The 19,847-nt window shown below is 44.2% G+C and overlaps 1 protein-coding gene across 4 annotated transcripts in view; it reads left to right on the forward strand.

Annotated features, from left to right (window-relative positions):
• The first annotated feature begins 770 nt into the window (after positions 1-770).
• LVRN (laeverin) overlaps positions 771-19,847 on the forward strand; it is a 71,404-nt gene continuing 52,327 nt past the window's right edge. For all 4 annotated transcript variants that reach the window (XR_009601328.1, XM_015096783.4, XM_004010849.6 and 1 more), the window contains exon 1: positions 771-1,589. Coding sequence is in view for 3 of the 4 variants with exons in the window: in XM_015096783.4 (XP_014952269.2) it covers positions 901-1,589 (689 nt within the window). In the remaining variant the exon portion in view is untranslated. The remainder of the gene's footprint in view (positions 1,590-19,847) is intronic.

Here is a 19,847-nt window from a genome sequence, read left to right on the forward strand (position 1 = left end):
TGGGTTTCGAAAGTAGGGCGTCCTCTTGCCCCAGGCAGGGTGTGAGGAGCCAGTCCGAGCTCCAGTACTGAAAGCCCGTCCCCGGCCGTTGCAGAGCCAAGACACAGCTTTATGCCTGGTTTCTTCCCGAAGTAAAGCAGCCTTCACCTGGAGACGCAGACGCCACGCTCGTCTGTCTGTTTCCCCTCTTCCCGCCCCTCCTCCCAAGCTGGGAAGAGGCTCCGGGACACCCTGGACTTTGTTTCCAACCTCGCACTTGTTGCCTGGACCGCGTGAGTCCCGAACTTATCTAGAAAGCTAATTTAGGGCCAAAATTTTGGTTCCGGAAGTTAGTTCAGACAGAGGGACTGTCTCTTGGAGGATCATCTCAGAGCGTATCCTCCAAAGTCCTGGTCCGTAAGTCGCTACCTCGGCGCCTAGCTCTAGAATCCCCAGGTGGGGGGCTGCAGGTGTGCAGCCCGAAGCGCATCGCTACTGTCAGGGAACCGAGGGTCCTCTGTAACTCTTTTGCGACAGCACTCGGTACCACACCGGGGCAGCCTCAACAAATCCCATGAATCCAGATACCCCCGTCAGAGATGCCCTCTTTCCAGTCTGGTCCGACCGCGCCGATGCTAAAAGCCTCTTCGGCGGCGTCTTTCGCTGCGGACTCAAGAGGCGCGCGCGCTTGTTTGCGCGCGTCCGCCTCCTCCCCCGGCCCTGGCGGGGGGCGGAGGGTGGGTGGGCAGAGGACCTGGATCCGATTAGCTGGGAGGGGAAGCTGCGGTCCCAACCACTCTCTCGAGTGTCCTCGAGGAGGAGGGAGGGACGGGGCTCGAGAGGAGGGGCAGGGGTCCCATCACTGAGCGCCCAGGCCCGGGGGTCTGGACGCTCGCGTCTCCCCAACCCTGGGCCGCGGCCATGGGACCCCCTTCCAGGTCCGGCTTCTACGTGAGCCGCGCCGTGGCCCTGCTGCTGGCGGGGCTGGCCGCCGCGCTCCTGCTGGCGCTGGCCGTGCTCGCCTCGCTGTACGGCCGCTGCGCGCGCGTCCCGCCGTCGGAGCTTCGGGACCGCGGGGCTCCGGCTGCCGCGCCCTCCCTCCCCGGCAAGCAGGAGCCGGCCTCGCGGCCCGGCCCCACTCCGGAGCCCGACGCGGCGGCCAGCCCGCCCACCTGGCGACCCCCGGGGCCCTGGGACCAGCTGCGCCTGCCGCGCTGGCTCGTGCCGCTGCACTACGAGCTGGAGCTGTGGCCCCGGCTGCGGCCGGACGACCTCTCGGCGTCGGCGTTGCGCTTCACTGGCCGCGTGAACATCACGGTGCGCTGCACCGCGGCCACCGCGCGGCTGCTGCTGCACAGCCTCTTCCTGGACTGTGAGCGCGCGGAGGTGCACGGACCCCTGTCCCCGGACGCTGGAGACGCCACCGCGGGCCGGTCATCTGTGGTGGAGACGTGGTTCGCGGTGGACATGCAGTACCTGGTGCTGGAGCTCGGAGAAGCCCTGCAGCCCGGGAGCCTCTATGAGCTGCAGCTCAGCTTCTCCGGCCCAGTGAGCCAGGACACCAGGGAGGGCCTCTTCCTTAACCTCTACACGGACCAGGGTGAGCGCAGGTAAGGGCAGACCGGCCTAGGCCTCATCGATCCCTGGCTCGAGGGCCCCCGCGCAGGCTGCGGGTCTAGCTGCCTCGGGGCGCATCTCTTGGCCCTTCGCAAAGATCGCCAGCCCAGCCCTCGCGACGTTTTCTTCTAGAGTCAGAGGGTGAGCGCCTCCTTCCTCCCATCCCTCCAGAAACTGCTCGGAATAAAAGGCTTTGGAGACTGTGGTGCTTCTTCCGGCCAGGTTTCAGCCCCCATCCTTGCCCATCCAGATTGTTCCTGTCGTTGTCCCTTTTAATTTTCTTGTTCTCTCAGAGAACCCCTTTACCTCTAATTCAGGACGTTCTCTAACCCAGATTATCCTCAGGGCAATGAGTAAACCCCTTGCTACTCAAAGTTTGGTCCACGGACCAGCGATAGGTGTACAGTCTGGGAGCTTGTTAGAAACGCAGACGCGTGGGCCCAGCATCGTCTAAGGGGAACCGAATATGCATTTTAACGGAGGTCCTCTAGTGATCCGCCCGCGTTCGAGTAGAAGCTCGGCGCTGGAGCACCCTTGAGGCTCTTCCTCTTTAGCGTCTTTCTGCGCTTTTCCTGCTCTGTCTCTGTTAACTGGAGGCGCCCTAACTGCTGCTCTTGCAACAGAGACACACGTCCGAGCTGTTTGTGTCATCGCTTTTTCTTTTTTTTTGCCAAGGTTCTCCCAAAACTTCAGAATCACCTTTCATTCCTGCCCTCCCACCCCTGCCCGGCCCTGCGAGTCGTTTTGCTGGTGAGCAGCGGACATCCCTGCTCTTTGACCGGCTCTGTGCCAGCGTTCAAGAAAAGTAAAAGCAATTACGGGGACCTCCCCTCTGCGCCTGCAAGCCCACAGAGTGTACATGTGTGTTCTCTTACACTCTTCTGCGATAGTGTCTCCCACACGGAATGTTTCCAGCTCAAGAATTGCCTCTTGCCACGCTCTGGGACCACATCACTGACCTCAAGCGAGCACCGGGGAAACTGATTTTTTTTTCAAACTTGTGAGCTCCTGCTTCACTCACGTACTCGTGGAGCATTTGCGGTTTATACAACTGCATGTACTTTCCCCTTTATTATTAGACAAAATGTTCTCAGATGTTCTCTGAGGGAAAGAAACCCACTAAATTACCCCCTAAATCTTCTGAACTATTTTCAAAACTTCGAGGGTTTAAAATAAGTTTAACAAGCTGGCCTAGGTGGGTGTGTAATCTGTAAGTTTTGTGTTTTAGGACAACATGCTTGATTTTTCCTTAAAAATGCATCAGTGCTCGAGGAAAAGTTTTGAAAAGCTTCTCCTGAGGGTCATGCGTTCCTGTACTTACGGGGCTCTGGAAACCTTTTGAAATAACTGAAAAGGGGTTGCTTTTTACACACCTATCTGCCGGTGGTTTCTGCTGTCAGTAAATTTTCAGCTGTTCACCACTCTCTTCCTTCCTCCTGTCTTCATGAGGCCATGGCCAGGACAAAGGACCCTAGCAGACACAGGAAAGGAAAGTCCCCTTTCATTTTTCTCTTGTGCTGCCAGCTCTAGCAGTAACTAGAAACTGTATTTTGAGAGCATTCAAATTCAAATAAGCAGAAATTTTAATGAAGTCCTACAGGTGTTCATAGACCTATAGGTGGGGCTCCGGGACTGTGGCATCTGGGAGGAGCAGTTGCCTGGAAGTTGTTCTTGAGTCTCTGCCTCTGAAACCAGGAAGAAGAGAAACCTGCAGTTGTGCTTGAAGCCAAGGTCACAAAGAACCTGAACAAAATGATGGCTTGTGATGGGGCAGAGTTTGGAAGCCCAGCAGGCTTGAGTCTTAACTGTGTGACTTGAGCGAGTCTCTTCACCTCTCTGAGTTGCCTCATTCATGGAATAGACATAATAACTGTCAGCCTTTAGAATATGAGAGTTGAATGGGAAAGGGGGGATCCTGACTGGTATATAAGCTATGTAGTGGTGGCCACTAGCATTAGCTCGGGTGTTATTATTAGGCACAGTCTCCTGTTATCTAAGCATGAAACCTGCCACGTTACTGGTAGATAAAATTCTAAGACTATTTCTACATGTGAAGAAATTGCCTACTGTCTTCACATTTTCCTTGGGTGTCTCTAATTCCAGTCACAGTGGTTGGGACATGCTTACTTCTGCTCCTAGATGGTCTCTTATCACATTCCAGACAGGCTAATGTTTTTAAATAATTTTACTCAACTCTAAGGGAAGAGAGATGCAGCTTGCATCCCTAGGTCAGGAAAACCCCTGGGAGGAGGGCATGGCAAGCCACTCCAGTGTTCTTGCTTGGAGAATCCCACGAACAGAGGAGCCTGGTGGGCTACAGTCCATGGGGTCACAAAGAGTCTGGCACGACTGAAGCAGCTTAGTGAACACACACACACACACACACACACACACACACACACACACACAAGGAAAGAGAGAAAGTCAATCTAGGAAATACAGAGAGCATCACTATTTGACACTTGCAAAGTTTAGGGAATGATTTTCTAGCTTCAGAAGTTGCTGGGGATGGCTTCTCCTCATTCTCAGCCTTTATTTGACAGGTGACTTTATGTCTCTGCCATAGGATCCATCTACTGTGCCTTGGACAGGCGCGTCTTCCACGTGTGGAAGGTTGAGAGCAAGATCCAAACGTTAACGTCCCTCTAAGCAGCATTTCCCAAGCTTCATTGGCTGTATCAGTGTTCAGATTTGGCTGTATTCATATGACTCTGGCGGCGTGTGCTGTCACTTCAGTCATAGCTGACTCTTTGTGACCCCACGGACGGTAGCCCACCAGGCTCCGCAGTCTATATTTCCCAGGCAAGAATACTGGAGTGGGTTTGCCGTGCCTTCCTCCTCCAGGCGATCTTCCCTACCCAGGGATTCAACCTGTATCTCCTGCTGCATTGCAAGCAGATTCTTTACTGCTGAGCCACCAGGGAAGCCCATCTCTGGCCATATTATTTGCTTACAAAAGCTTCTTGATTTAAACATAAATGTTAAATAGATTTATTGAAGCCACTCTGTATCATTATTATAGATGAAAACCCACTTGAAATTTACAGAAAGGAAGGGGCACAAATACAACAAAACAGAACATTGTTAATATGTTCAACCTATTATTATTGCCTGCTGAAGGATCTGAAGCCTTTGAATAGGAAGACTGTTGTCTCTTTGTTAAAAAGGGAAATTAGAATTAGTTGTTCAAGACAAATAACACCAAGCCAATGCTTTCTCTTGACCAAATCAGAATGATTCGTAAAAATGAAAAAAGACTGACTTTATCATGTGTGAGCTTGATCTATGTAATAGTGTGTGTGAGGGTTACCAAAAAATTTTCTCCTTCTATGCTTTGGGAAATCTTGCCTTGCAGTGTGGTTCACACTTCAAGGTGCATCAGGAGCCCCAGAGGAGCTTGTTAAACATGCAGATTCCAGGGGTACACCCTCAAAAATGCCAGACCAGTACGATGATGCTCATAGCAACTGTGTTCACAGGAGCTATAAGGTAGAAGGAACCCAAGTATCAATTTATGGATGAAGGGAAGAAACAAAATGTGGTGTATACTCAAACAATGAAATATTTTTCACCCTTAAAAAGGAAGGAAATTCTGACCCATGCTACTACACAGATGAATCCTGAGGACATTATATAAGGACCTAGAACAGTCAGATTTATACAATCATAAAGTAGCATGGTAGTTGCTAGGGGCTGGTGGCATGGAGAGTTTTTGTTTGATGAATATAGAATCTTAGTTTTGCAAGATGAGAATTCTGGAGACTGGTTGTACAACAATGTGAATGTGCTTAACACCACTCAGTGCTATACTTTAAAATGGTTAAGATGGTGAGTTTTATGTGTATTTTTGACCATTTAAAAATTTCAAAAGCAAAAAATTTCTAGAGCAGTGAGTTTTGAGTGAGGGTTTGGAAATTTGTATTTTTTAGCAATTGCTACAGATAATCATCTTTTCATGCTTATTTGCCATCTTTATATCATTTCAGTGAAATGGCTCTTCGCGTCTTTTGTCCATTTTCTAATTGAACTTTGTTTCTTTACTGTTGAGTTCTGTTATTTCTTATGTATTCTACATCTGAGTCCAATGTGAGATATATGGCTTACAAATATCATTCTCCTAGTCTGTAGCTTGTCTCTTAATCTTCTTAGCAAGGTCTTTCAGAAAGCAAAAGTTGTAATTTTAAAGAAGTCCAGTTTATCAAAAATGTTTAATAGAACATGTTTTTGGTGTCATGTCTAAGAATTCTTTTTAAGAGAGAGACTTGTTTTTTTAAGAGAAGTTTAAGGTTTAGAACAAAATTTAGAGGGACGTATAGAAATTCTTCATCTGTCCCCTGCCCCAACACATGCATAGCCTCCCCCCATGATCTGCTGCTGCTGCTGCTGCTAAGTCGCTTCAGTGGTGGCTGACTCTGTGCCCATAGACGGCAGCCCACCAGGCTCCCCCGTCCCTGGGATTCTCCAGGCAAGAGTACTGGAGTGGGTTGCCATGGCCTTCTCTGCCCGCCATGACCAGGCAATCATTAAAGTGACACTTTTTTAAAAACTGAGGCTGCATCTATAGAAATACATAGTTTACCTTGAGGTTCCCTTTTGGTGTTGTGTGTTCTGTATGTTTGATCTAATATATGATATATCCATCCTTATATTATATACAGAGTGTTCTCACTGCCCTAAAAATCCTGTTCTCTGCCTATTCGTCTTCCCACTATCCACTCTGCCCAGCAACCACAGATCTTTTCACTGCCTGCATAGTCTTGCCTTTTCCATATGCCACATAGGGGGAGTCATACAGCGTGGCTTCTTTCACTTAGCAGTATGCATTTAGGCTTCCTCCATGTCCTTTCATGCCGCAGGAGCTCCTTTCTTCTTAGTGCTGAATAATATTCTGTTGTCTGGATGTACCACAGTTTATCCATTGACTTACAGAAAAGGACATCTTGTCTGCTTACAACTTTGGCAATCATGAAAAAAAACTCTTATGAACTCTATGGCCAGGTTTTTGTGTAGACATACATTTTCAACTCCTTTAAGTAAATACCAAGGTGCATAATTGTTAGGTCATATGGTGAGCATGCGGAGAAGGCAACGGCACCTCACTCCAGCACTCTTGCCTGGAAAATCCCATGGACAGAGGAGCCTGGTGGGCCGCAGCCCATGGGGTCACTAAGAGTCGGACACGACTCAGCGACTTCACTTTCGCTTTTCACTTTCATGCATTGGAGAAGGAAATGGCAACCCACTCCAGTGTTCTTGCCTGGAGAATCCCAGGGACGGGGGAGCCTGGTGGGCTGCCGTCTCTGGGGTCGCACAGAGTCGGACACGACTGAAGCGGCTTAGCAGCAGCAGCAGCAGCAAGGTAAGCACGTGTTTAATTTTGTAAGACATTGCCAAACGGTCTTCCAGAGTGGAGGTACCATTCTCTATTCCCAACAGCAGTGAGAGTTTCTTTTGCCCCATATTCTTGTCAGCATTTGGGGTACCAGTGTTCTGGATTTTGGCCTGTTTTCTAGTAAGTATCTCATTGTTTTCATTTACATTTCCCTGATGGCATATGAGGTAAAGCATCCTTTCCTATGCTTCTCTGTAGAGTTTCTGTGGTGAGTTATCTGTTGAAGTCTTTGGCTCATTTTTTAACTGAGTTATTTGTTTCCTTTCTAAAATTTATTTTATTCAAGTATAGTTTATTTACAATGTTGTATTAATTTCTGCAGTACAGCAAAGTGATTCAGTTACACAGACATAGAACGGAGTTGTTTTCTTTTTCTTCCTTGGGTGTGAGAGGGACTGCGCTGAGAAGCTTGCAGGATCTTAGTTCCCCAACCAGGAATGGAAACGAGGCCAAGTCAATGCAAGTGAGTCCTAAGCATTTGGACCACCAGGGAATTCCTCCTTGTTTTTTGATTGTTGAATTTTCAGGAGTTCTTTGTAGATTTTGGATGACAGTCCTTTTTCAGATGTGTCTTTTGCAAATACTGCCAGTCTGTGACTTGTCCTCTTTTTCTCTTTATATTGCCTTTCACAGAACAGAAGTTTTTTACTTTCAGTGAAAGGTGAAAGGTGAAGTCGCTCAGTCATGTCCGACTCTTTGCGACCCCATGGACTGTAACCTACTAGGCTTCTCTGTCTGTGAGATTCTCCAGGCAAGATTACTGGAGTGGGTTGCCATTTCCTTCTCCAGAGGATCTTCCCGACCCAGGGATCGAACCCGGGTCTCCCGCATTGGAGGCGGACACTTTAACCTCTGAGCCACCAGGAGAAGTCCAGCTTATCAATTATTTCTTTTATGGATCTTGTACTTGGTGTAGTATCTTAAAAGTCATCGCCATACCCAGGGTCATTTAGATTTTCTTCTGTGTTACCTTCTAGGGGTTTTATAATTTTACATTTTACATCTAGATCTGTGAACACTGTGAGTCAGTTCTTACGAAGGGTGTAAGGCCTGAGTCTAGATTCTCTTTTTTGGAGTGTGGTTGTCTAGTAAGAGGTTTTCTTTGCTCCGTGGTTTTGTCTTTGCTCTTTGCCAAAGATTAGTTGACTATATTTATGTGGGTCTATTTCTGGGCTCTCTATTTTAGAAAGCCCAGAAATATTTAGAAGTATTTCTGTTTCTACTTCTGGGCTATTTTATGCCCTTGGCCTATTTGTCTGTTCTTTCGTCAGTACCACACTGTCTTGATTATTGTAGCTTTAAAGTAAGTCCTAATATCAGGTAGTATAAATTTTACAACTTTGTTATTTTCCTTCAGCATTGTGTTGAGTATTCTGAGGTTTTGTTTGTTTTTGCGTCTCACTGTAAACCTTAGAATCAGTTTGTTCTTAACTTGCTAGGATTTGAGTTGGGATTGCACTGAATCTATAGATCAAGTTGGGAAGAACTGATATGCTGATAATATTGTCTTCAAATCTGTGAATATGAATTTGTTTAATTTGTTTAGTTCTTTTTAAAATTTCACACATCAGAGTTTTCCATTTTTTTCTCTACCTAGATCTTATACATATTTTGTTAGATTTATACCTAAGTATTTCATTTTTAGGGGCACTAACGTAAATAGCTGGGCTTCCCTGGTGACTCACACAGTAAAGAATCTGCCTGCAATGCTGGAGACCCAGGTTCAGTCCCTGGGTCAGAAAGATCCCTTGGAGAAGGGAATGGCTACTCACTCCATTATTCTTGCTTGGAAAATTCCATGGACAGAGGAGCCTGATGGGCTACAGTCTATAGGGACTGAATGACTTAACACTTTTACTTTTTCAGTGTAAGTGGTATTGTGTTTTTAATTTCACATTCCATTTTTTTCATTGTTGGTATATAGGAAACAAATTGACTTTTGTGTATTGACCTTGTATCCTGCAAATTTTCTATAACTGCTTATTAGTTACAGGAGGATTTTGTCAATTCTTTTGGATTTGTAGAAAACCCAGATTATGATGTAATCTGCAAATAAGACTGTTTTATTTCTTCCTTCCCAATGAATACACCTTCTATGTCCTTCCTTGACTCATTGCATTTGTAATGACCTCCTGTACAGTGTTGAAAAGTGGCAAAACATCCTTGTCTTATCCCTGATCTTAGTAGAAAGCTTCAAATTCTCACCATTAATTGTGCTCTTAGCTGTAGATTTTTAGGACTGAGTAACTAACACTTTCAATTCATCAAGATTAGGCAGTCCCTCTCTATTCCTACTTTACTGAGACATTTAGTCATAAATGGGTGTCGGAGTTCAGCAAATGCTTTCTTTGCCTCTATAAAGTGGTGATCATGTGATTTTTCTGTCTGTTGATGTGATGAATTATACCAATAGATTTTTTTAATGTTGAAAGCAGTCTTGCATACCTGGGATAAATCTCACTTGATTGTGGAGCATAATTCTTTGTATGCCTTGCTGGATTTGGTTTGCTAATATTTTGTTGAGGAGTTTTGTGTCTGTGTTCAGGAGGGCCGTTGGCCTGTAGTTTTCTTTTCTTAGAATGTTTTGTTCTAATTTTGGTGTTAAGGAGAGGCTGGCCTCATAGAATGAGCTAAGAAGTATTCCTTCTGTTTCTGTCCTCTGAAAGTGATTGTAAAAGAATTGATATTCCTTAGATGTTGCTAGAATTCACCAGTGAATCCATCTGGGCCTGGTGATTTCTATTTTGAAAGGTTATTAATTATTGATTCAATTTCTTTAATAGATATAGGCTTTCTCAGATTGTTTCTTCTTGTATGAGTTTTGGTAGCTTGGTTCTTTCTAGGAATTGGTCCATTTCATCTAGATTATCAAATTTGTGGGCATAAATCAGTTCATTCCTTATTATCCATTTAACGTCCATAGGATCTGCAGTGATGTCTCCTCTTTCATTTCTGATACTGGTATCAATGTAATGGGATGAATATATACCATAAGGGTTACTTTTTTCTATTTTTTTCCCTTGTTCTTTATACTTATTTTTGTCTTCCTCTATTTTCCTGCTTTTCTTTACTATGTTGGGTTTTCCAGTCTATGAACATGAAATAACTGTTCATTTATTTAAATCTTTGATTTATTTCATCAGCATTTTATTTTCAGCATATAACTCTTATACCTGTTTTGTTAGAGTTTTGCCTAAGTATTTATTTTTACTTGAACAATTATAAACAGTGTTGCACATTTAATTTTCGTTTTCGTGTATCTGTTTCTCCTACATAGAAGTGCTGAGTTTCGTGTACTTATCTTATATCAGAGGACTTGGTGATCTCACTTGAAATATCTAGGAAGGTTTTTTTTTTTAATAGATTTCTCATGATTTTCTGTGTAGAGCATCATGTCATCTGCTTATAGAGGCAGTTTTATTTCTACCATTCCAATACATATGCCATTTCTTTTCCATTCTTATCTTACTTTGCTGGCTGAAATTTCCAGCACTGTGTTGAATAAAAGTGGAAAGAGTGGAGATTCTTTTCCCTAATGTTAGGGAGAAAGTTTTTAGCCTTTTACCATTAAGTATGATTTTAGGTGGAACTTTTTGTATGTGCCAGAGAAGGCAATGGCACGCCACTCCAGTACTCTTGCCTGGAAAATCCCATGGATGGAGGAGCCTGGACGGCTGCAGTCCATGGGATCGCTGAGGGTCGGACATGACTGAGCGACTTTACTTTCACTTTTCACTTTCATGCATTGGAGAAGGAAATGGCACCCCACTCCAGTGTTCTTGTCTGGAGAATCCCAGGGATGGCGGAGCCTGGTGGGCTGCCGTCTATGGGGTCGCAGAGTCGGACACGACTGACGTGACTTAGCCTTAGCCTTTTGTATGTGCTCTTTATTAAGATGAAAAAGTTCCTGTTGAGTCATAGTATTTCTGGGTTGCTTTTTTTTTTTTTTAATCGTGAATAGGTGTTGGATTTTGTCACACATTATCATTAGCTGTCACAGGATAGGACGTGATGGATTCTGGAGCATACAGCAAAATTAGCCAAAGGGCACCTGAGGAAGACCTCAGAGCAAGACCCTTCTTCTTCCCTTTATGGTGAGCGTGGTTGGCAGTCAATGTGGCACCTAATTTATATACTAGAAATGGCTTAGGCCAGTGGGCCCTGGATTGTGCAAGTTATCTTTGTGATTTATGTGAGACCTGAGGGGATGTAGAATTTTTTACATGGGATAAGGATATTGACTAGGGAGCTAAAGAGGGGCCGCCATGCCAGGGATCAGAGTAACTGTGTTGCAGTGAATGCTGTGGAGTGGTTGTGCAAGGTACGCACAAGCTTCCAGAGGGAGCTGCAGCCAGGCTCAGAGGACTGGCCTTGTGAGCAAGAGCCCAGATGAGCGCCATGCTATCAGTGAGAGCTGCTGGACCTTGACTGTCATGAAGGAATTGTTTACAAGTCATACCAGTCAAGAGAATGCAGGTAAACCAGCATGGCAAATCCAAGAAGTCCTCTCCTTTCAAGAGATCTCCTCTTTCTCTGCTGACATTTGGGTGTAGGAGAAAGCATCTTAGTTCTCACGTACTTGGGAAATAAAAGATCCCTGGAAGGTAATTTGGATTTTGAATGACTATCCCTGCAAACAAGACTGTTTTAAAATTGGTAACAATGAGTAACCTATAATTGGCAAACTTGCATTTTTTTCCTCTACCAACTTTGAGTACAGGGGTTCCAGAGTATGAAGTCATAGGGCAAGATTGCTGTACATATCTGAGTTTTGGTAAGTAAATTTCGACAATTAGTTCCCTTCATGTAAAATAAAGGTTTCCTCCAACATGAATAAGTAGAGCTTATAACCTTTGGACTCATCCAAGCTTTCTAAACCATTCTTCTCCATGAAACAATATTTCATACCTGTTTCTTCTGACCTTTGGAACCCATTGCAGAGAATACTTAGGCTAAATGCCAGTTTCTCGGCTCATGAAGCTTTACTTAGCCATCTGATAACAGGCATATTATGAAAATTAAAATTTAAAACATATTCTTTTCTTTCCTGGTAAGTATGAGTCACTCAAATGGCCTTGGACTACAGAATGGCTAACAGGTTGTGTTTGGCTGCTTTAAAGATGTAAATTGGTCTTTTCTAAAATGTCTTTCTGAGGGTAAAATTGGCTACAGCAGTATTGAGAATATTAGGGCACCATGTTCCACTTATACCTCTTGAAGATGAACTTGGCCTTCCCTGAGATGCTTGCCCATAATCACTAATTCCAATTAATAAATATACACCCTTTGCCATTACTAGTTATGAGAATTATAAATATGCATCTCTTCGTTTACTGTGTGCAAGATTTATGTTAGGATAGGGTGGACATGAGAAGCATGGAATCTAACTAACTCCATGAAAAGCAGTTTAAAACCGTGACAGTACAAGAGCCACCTCCTTATTAGCATAAGTAGATTGAGAGGGCTTAGAATGTGTTTAAAAAGCATAATTCAACTGCATAAATGTAAAGATGTTAGTGGCTTTATTCAGTGATGCATAAATCAGGCAGTATCCCATCTGGCAGATAAGAGAAGTGCCCACAGGAGCGCTAAAGAATGAAAGGCGTACTGGCAGAAGTGGGCAGCACAGAGAAGTTATACTGGCAAAGAGCTGACTGTTTACGGCAAGGTCATCTTTCTCCAGGGAACAGCTAGGGTCTATCAGACACATAACCTCTCTAGTGATAACTAGGGTAATTCCAGGCTGAATGGTTTAAAATTCCATTCCTGGGAGAGGCTGAGACTATAATTAAGTATTCAAGTCTTGGTTTGGTAATGTGGGCATAGGACAATGACTCCATCTGGGGCCTGTTCAGTTCAGTTCAGTCGCTCAGTCGTGTCCGACTCTTTGCGACCCCATGAATCGCAGCACGCCAGGCCTCCCTGTCCCTCACCAACTCCCAGAGTTCACTCAGACACGTCCATCGAGTCCGTGATGCCATCCAGCCATCTCATCCTCGGTCGTCCCCTTCTCCTCCTGCCCCCAATCCCTCCCAGCGTCAAAGTATTTTCCAATGAGTCAACTCTTCACATGAGGTGGCCAAAGTACTGGAGTTTCAGCTTTAGCATCATTCCTTCCAAAGAAATCCCAGGGCTGATCTCCTTCAGAATGGACTGGTTGGATCTCCTTGCAGACCAAGGGACTTTCAAGAGTCTTCTCCAACACCACAGTTCAAAGGCATCAATTCTTCCGCACTCAGCCTTCTTCACAGTCCAACTCTCACATCCATACATGACTACTGGAAAAACCATAGCCTTGACTAGATGGACCTTAGTCGGCAAAGTAATATCTCTGCTTTTGAATATGCTATCTAGGTTGGTCATAACTTTTCTTCCAAGGAGTAAGTATCTTTTAATTTCATGGCTGCAGTCACCATCCGCAGTGATTTTGGAGCACCCCAAAATAAAGTCTGACACTGTTTCCCCTGTGTCCCCATCTGTTATCTTGTTTTTAACAAATAAAATATTTTAAGTTTACTATGAAGAAAATAGCCCCCTTTTGTTTGAAAAAAATCTGAAGGTCAAATCTACATAGAAATGACAACCCTTGCCTAACCTGCTCATGGCACTTTTGAGAGAATGTGCCCTGCATGGGCCATACACCAGTGATCTTCTCCCTGTGTTCCCGTTCCAGCTTTCTTTACTATGTACATGATACATCTTTTCTAAAGTTTTACTTTTAACCTCTATGTGTCTTAATAATAAAAATGAATGTATTATCGAAACCTAGTATTGGGTCCTTTTTTTGTTTTTTTATTCTACCCGTTTGTTGTTACCAGGCCCTCTCCCTCCACCCTCTGCATGCTTGCTCAGTCATGTAACCCCGTGGACTGCAGCCCGCCAGGCTCCTCTCTCCATGGACTTTTCCAGGCAAGAATACTGGAGTGGATTGCCATTTCCTTCTCCTGGGTCTTACAGTCTGACAATCTCTGCCCTATAATTGGGGTGTTTAGACTGTTTGCATTTGATGTAGTTATTGAGTTGATTGGACTTAAATCAACTATCTTGCTATTTGCTCTTTATTGTCTAAACTGTTTTTTAATTCTGTTTTTCTCTTTTTTTTTGCATTAAGTAGTTTTTAGTATTCCATTTAATATTAACTCAGCTGATTAATTATGTCCTTTTGTATGTGGTTAAGGTAGGAAGTAGGGAAAGGGGATTGCTCTGAGGTTTATAATATGTGTCCCGAACTTACCACAGGCTAAAGTCAAATAAAATTACTTCTCATATTATGTATCAGTCTTAGAAGCATATCCTTTCATTTTACCCATCCTCTACTTTGGGCTATAGCTGCTACACATTTTACTTTTACATAGGTTATAAACCCCACCATATACTGTTACTGCTTTTCCTTTAAACAGTTAATTGCTTTAAGATAAATTTTTACAAAAGAAAAACATTTTTTTAAATTTACTTACATATATACCATCTCCAGGGCTCTTCATTCCTTTGTGTACGGTTCAGTTTCCATGTTGTATTATTTTGCTCCCACCCAGAAGGCTTTAATATTTCTTCAAGTTTAGGTGTACTGGGGATACATTCTCTTGGTTTGTGTCTGTCTGAAAATGTCTTATTTTTCCTTCATGTTGGAAAGATATTTTTGCTCAGTATAGAATTCTAAATTGGCAGGTTTTTGTTTAAGGATGTTACTTCATTGACTTATGAATTAAATAATTTCTGAAGAGAAGTCTAGAAACTTTAATTTTTATTCCTCTGTATAAGATTTGCTCACTGAGAGAAACATATGATTTTTCTTTTTAAATTTGTTAATATGGTAAATTACACCGACTGATTGACTTTCTAATATTAAACTAACTTTCTACTGCCGTGACAAATCCCACTTGGTGTTGATGTATTATCCTTTGTATGCTTTGTTGCAGTTTACTAAACTTCTGCTTGTGATTTTTATCTTTGCTCATGAGACATGTAGACTTGTGGTTTTTACGTTGCCTTACTTTTTCCTTGCAATGTCTTTGTCTGGTTTTGGCATCAGAGTAACACTGGCTTCAAATAATAAATTTGGAGGTATTCCTTTAATTTTCTGGAAAAATTTATGTAGGATTGGTATTATTTCTTTGTTAAATGCTTCATTGCTTTTCACCAATGAAGCCACCTGGGCCTGGAGCTTCTTTGTGGGATGGTTTTTAACTACAAATGTGTTGTTGTTCAGTTGCTTAGTCATGTCCAACTCTTCCTGATCCCATGGGCTGCAACATGCCAGGCTTCCCTGTCCTTCACCGTCTCCCGAAGTTTGCTCAAACTCATGTCCATTGAGTCGGTGATGCCATCCAACCATCTCATCCTCTGCTGTCCCTTTCTCCTGCCTTCAATCTTTCCCAGCATCAGGGCCTTTTCAAATGAGTCAGTTCTTCACATCAGGTGGCCAAAGTATTGGAGCTTCAGCTTCAGCTTCAGTCCTTCCAATGAATATCCAGGACTGATCTCCTTTAGGATTAACTGGTTTGATCTCCTTGCCATCCAAAGGACTGTCAAGAGTCTTCTCCAGCACCACAGTTGGAAGGCATGGATTCTCTGGTGCTCAGTCTTTTTTATTGCCTAGCTCTCATATCCATACAACTGAAAAAACCATAGCTTTGACTCTACAGACCTTTGTAGGCAAAGAAATGTCTCTACTTTTTAATATGCTGTCTAGTTTTGTCATTGCTTTTCTTCCAAGGAGCAAGCAAGCGTCTTTTAATTTCATGGCTGCCTTCACAATAGAAAATTAAGATCTTTATTTGGACAGATTAAGATGAGGATAGCGTGATCAAAATCAATCATTTTGTGCAGGTGTCTTATTAAAGAGTGAACAGTGGATTGAAAAAGACTCCAGTTGCTTTTTATGCCAAGAAATCTGGCACAGTCCTCAGGGTGTGACACATAAGAGAGAAATTGAGTGATATTAGGGAAGAATTTAAAAGTCTCAAGACAAGTGCCAGGCACATGATATCGTTGGTGTCACAGAGAAAAGAGGTCAGTTCATTATCTTATAGAGGTGTTAAACCCATGTATTTTCTGTGGCTGAGTTGTTTTCTCTGGGAGATGGTTTGCTCTGCAGGGTTTTAGAGCTTGTTTTTTTGAAAACAAGTGCAACTAGCATATTGAAAAAGCATACCTCATATTTCAGCAAAAATGCAGTCATTTTTCTCTCACTTTCTCTTTACAGTTTTATCTCCTGCCTGAATCCTCTAATATTATATATATGAAAATGCAGGTATCCTCAGTCATTTCTGAATTTTTGTGACCCCGAGAACTGTAGCCCTGCCAGGCTCCTCTATCCATGGAATTTTCCTGGCAAGAATACTTGAGTGGATTGCCGTTTCCTTCTCCAGGGGATCATCCTGACCCAGGGATCGAACCCACATCTTTTGCGCCTCCTGTATTACAGGTGGATTCTTTTCCACTGAACCACTGGGGGAGCCCCACATGAATGCTCTGCTGCTGCTGCTGCTGCTGCTGCTGCTGCTGCTGCTGCTGCTGCTGCTGCTGAGTCGCGTCAGTCGTGTCCGACTCTGTGCGACCCCATAGACGGCAGCCCACCAGGCTCCCCTGTCCCTGGGATTCTTCAGGCAAGAACACTGGAGTGGGGTGCCATTGCCTTCTCCAATGCATGAAAGTGAAAAGTGAAAGTAAAGTTGCTCAGTCATGTCTGACTCAGCGACCCCACGGACTGTAGCCCACCAGGCTCTCCGCCCATGGGATTTTCCAGGCAAGAGTACTGGAGTGGGGTGCCATTGCCTCCTATGACGAATGCTCTAGCAACCCATAATTGTCTACTAATTCTTAAGTAACAGAAGATCTATGTTCACTAAGTTACAATCATTATCCAGATGCAAAAAACTTAGAAAATCCAGTCTTGGATGATACTCAAAACTCTGAACTTTAGTTACTATTAAATCTCCCTTTTTCTCTCTCCGACATTACTTCTCGGAGCTTGGGCTGACTTCAGAATGGAAGCCTGCGGTCAGATAGAGAGCGGTGGTCCTTCCTTCCCGCCACCTCCTATTTTGAGTCCCCCATCTCCGTCCTGAGAGCTGTTGTTTCAACCTCCCAGGTCCTGGGGGGAAGACAGAGGCAACACATGGGGCGGCTTTGACTCAAACCAGTCCTCTCATTGTTTGCTCTCGCTCTGGTCTAGCAGATGCCTTTTTCCCTTGAGATGTCGTGTTCCCGACTCTTCAGAGCTTTCTCCCTGTTTCTTTTTCTCCTACAATTCTCTTGTCCCTGCAGGATGTTTCTCTTATTTCTCTGTTCTGAGGGTCACTTGGGACTCCTTCCTCAGGCCCTAGACACACAGTAATGCCTCTTCAAACTCCTCCAAGTGGCTCTATCAGACAGAACCCAGGCAGTCTTCATACTGGCTCACTGTGTGTGTCAGGGACCACAGCTCTTCCAAGGAACACTCATACATCCCTTGCCCAAGGCTGATGTGGATGGCAAGACAACAACACTCTCCTGGTATTGCCTCCAAAACAGTCGGTATAGATTCCTACCTGATAGGAGTTCGACTCTAGCCAGTGTCAATTTCAGCTTTCTCAAGAGTGAATTAGTCCCTCTCTCAGGGCTTTCCTGGGGGGTAAAGAATCCACCTGCAATGCAGGAGACCTGGGTTCAATCCCTGGGTTGGGAACATCCCCTGGAAAAGGGAATAGCAACCCACTCTAGTATTCTTGCTTGTAGAATTCCATGGACAGAGGGGCCTGGTGGGCTGCAGTTCATGGGGTTCCAAAGAGTTGGACATGACTGAGAAACTCACACACACACACACACACACACACACACACACACACACACACACACTCTAAGTCTCTCAGCCTTGGGAAGCACTTTCTCTGCTCTCTGAAGGATTTTTTTCTGCCTAGCTCAGGCTTAGAGAGTAGCTGCCTGAATGCAGGACGACTTGGCAACACAATGTCCCTCCCCATCAAGGAATCTTTTCTCTGATCACTCTTGTCTGGTCCCTGACCCTTCTCCTGTGTCCTCAGTGTAGCTGAGAATCCCAAGATTGGCTCGGAGGTTCTTGAGGCCATTTACTTTCAAAATCTTCGTAACATGGTTTGGCACCTTTCTTTGGAATTTTACATCTATTATGTTTTGTCGTCGGGTGGAACCTTCAGTTTTAAGATCGTATTACATAAGTAATAAACAAACATGATTCATGGGCCAATCCTTGAACCACAGTCCAGTGGTGTACCATCTGTCTTTACTAAACATTCTGGTTTCTGAGTGTTGTTACTGTGTTAAAAAAAAAAAAAAAATCAGGGCTGGGGGAAAATGCTCCAGAGCATCTTATTTAATCTTTAACCAGCCACGTTATTTTGCACTTCTTAACTAGAGCTGTAGGTAGACAGCGTTCATGAAATAATTTGGAGTGAAATACTGTACTGAATGGGTGTGTTTTCTATGAGAGTAAATGAATCCCCAAGGGCATTGCGTATCTTGCCTGCTAAGACTTTTTCCAGCACAAGAACGTGGTGAGTCCACAATTCTCTGGCTATACGAGAGGGCAGGAGAGTGGCTTTGCAATACTGAGCCACTGGGAGACAAATTCTCCAAAATTAACTCTCTCCCCAGCTGACCACTCTAAACCCAGACTTCATAGGCACCATAATAACATGGTTCAGTAAGGTTTGCAGGGAGGAGAGGGCGGTGGAGGTTCTATATTCTGAGACCAGGATATCCTCACAGGGTTGCTTGAATCCGAAGCAGAGAGAGAAGGGAAATAAATGTCAACCTCGGGTCCTGACGCGGCATAACCAGATTGTGGCGCTGGCTGGCCCTGACCTTTGCGGTTAAGAATTAGCCAGAGTGCCTCTATGTTGTAGGGCTTTCCCCTTTTTTGTTTGTTTGTATGAAACCAGGGAGGGAAATAATTGAGTAAAACCCAAGTGTTTTTCTTTCATTTCACTTCTCTGGAGACCTTAATCACGGAATTGGAAGGACTCGCTTGATGGATTTGTTAACGCAGTGACTCCCTAAACTTGTGTCTCCTAGTCCTTTTGAACCTGTAGCTCCTTCGGGTGAGCATGAAAGTTTCCCACCTCCTTGAAGAGTCTGATTTTCTCCTTCCTCCCCACCTTGCCACCTCCTTGAGATCTGCGTGTTTTGGGAAGTCATGGCAGCAGAAAAGATGTTACCAAGCTGCATTTTCTATAGTTTCCATTACAAAAACTACAGGCATGTGTTGGCTTTCCAAATACATAAGCGTGTGTTACATAATTGAATGTGCTTTTTCACCTTACATTGACTTTTCATGCTGACAGATCACCATTTGTGCAAAGTATCCTGCTATTTGAGAAGGCTCATAGATCTTCTGAAGGTCATGTGTGAAAACTCCCGAGGGGACTGTTTGTCACCACCCCAGATGGCTCAGTCTTGGCCACCTCATGGGCTCTTTTTTCTCTCCTGTTGGAGTCTTTATCTCTGTTGGAATCAGTTTTAGAGCTGTAAGTGGACTTACAGACTCATCTAGTCCCATCCCCGCATTTTACAGAAATGGATGTTCAGAGAGTTTAAGCAGCTTTTCCAACATTACATCACTATGTTTACACGGCAGGTCCTGCGCCATGACTCAGGTTGCTGAATCCCCTGCTCATTTTTTCTTTTTATTGTATTGTTCGTTACTCGCATATTTCCCATCCCCTTTAAAGATACCAACCGATACTACAAAGCAAAGAAATGCCAATGAGGCATGTGGCGAACTCGACCAAAATATTTCATATTCTTCTGCATATATTAATATCAAGCTTCCTTTACTTTATAGTAACTCCAAGACTGAGAAAATAGTTGCTGTGAACCCATATTTTTGCCAAGTTTTAAA

This window comes from Ovis aries, chromosome 7 (assembly GCF_016772045.2).
Source record: "Ovis aries strain OAR_USU_Benz2616 breed Rambouillet chromosome 7, ARS-UI_Ramb_v3.0, whole genome shotgun sequence".
In the NCBI taxonomy this organism is placed as follows: Eukaryota; Metazoa; Chordata; class Mammalia; order Artiodactyla; family Bovidae; genus Ovis; species Ovis aries.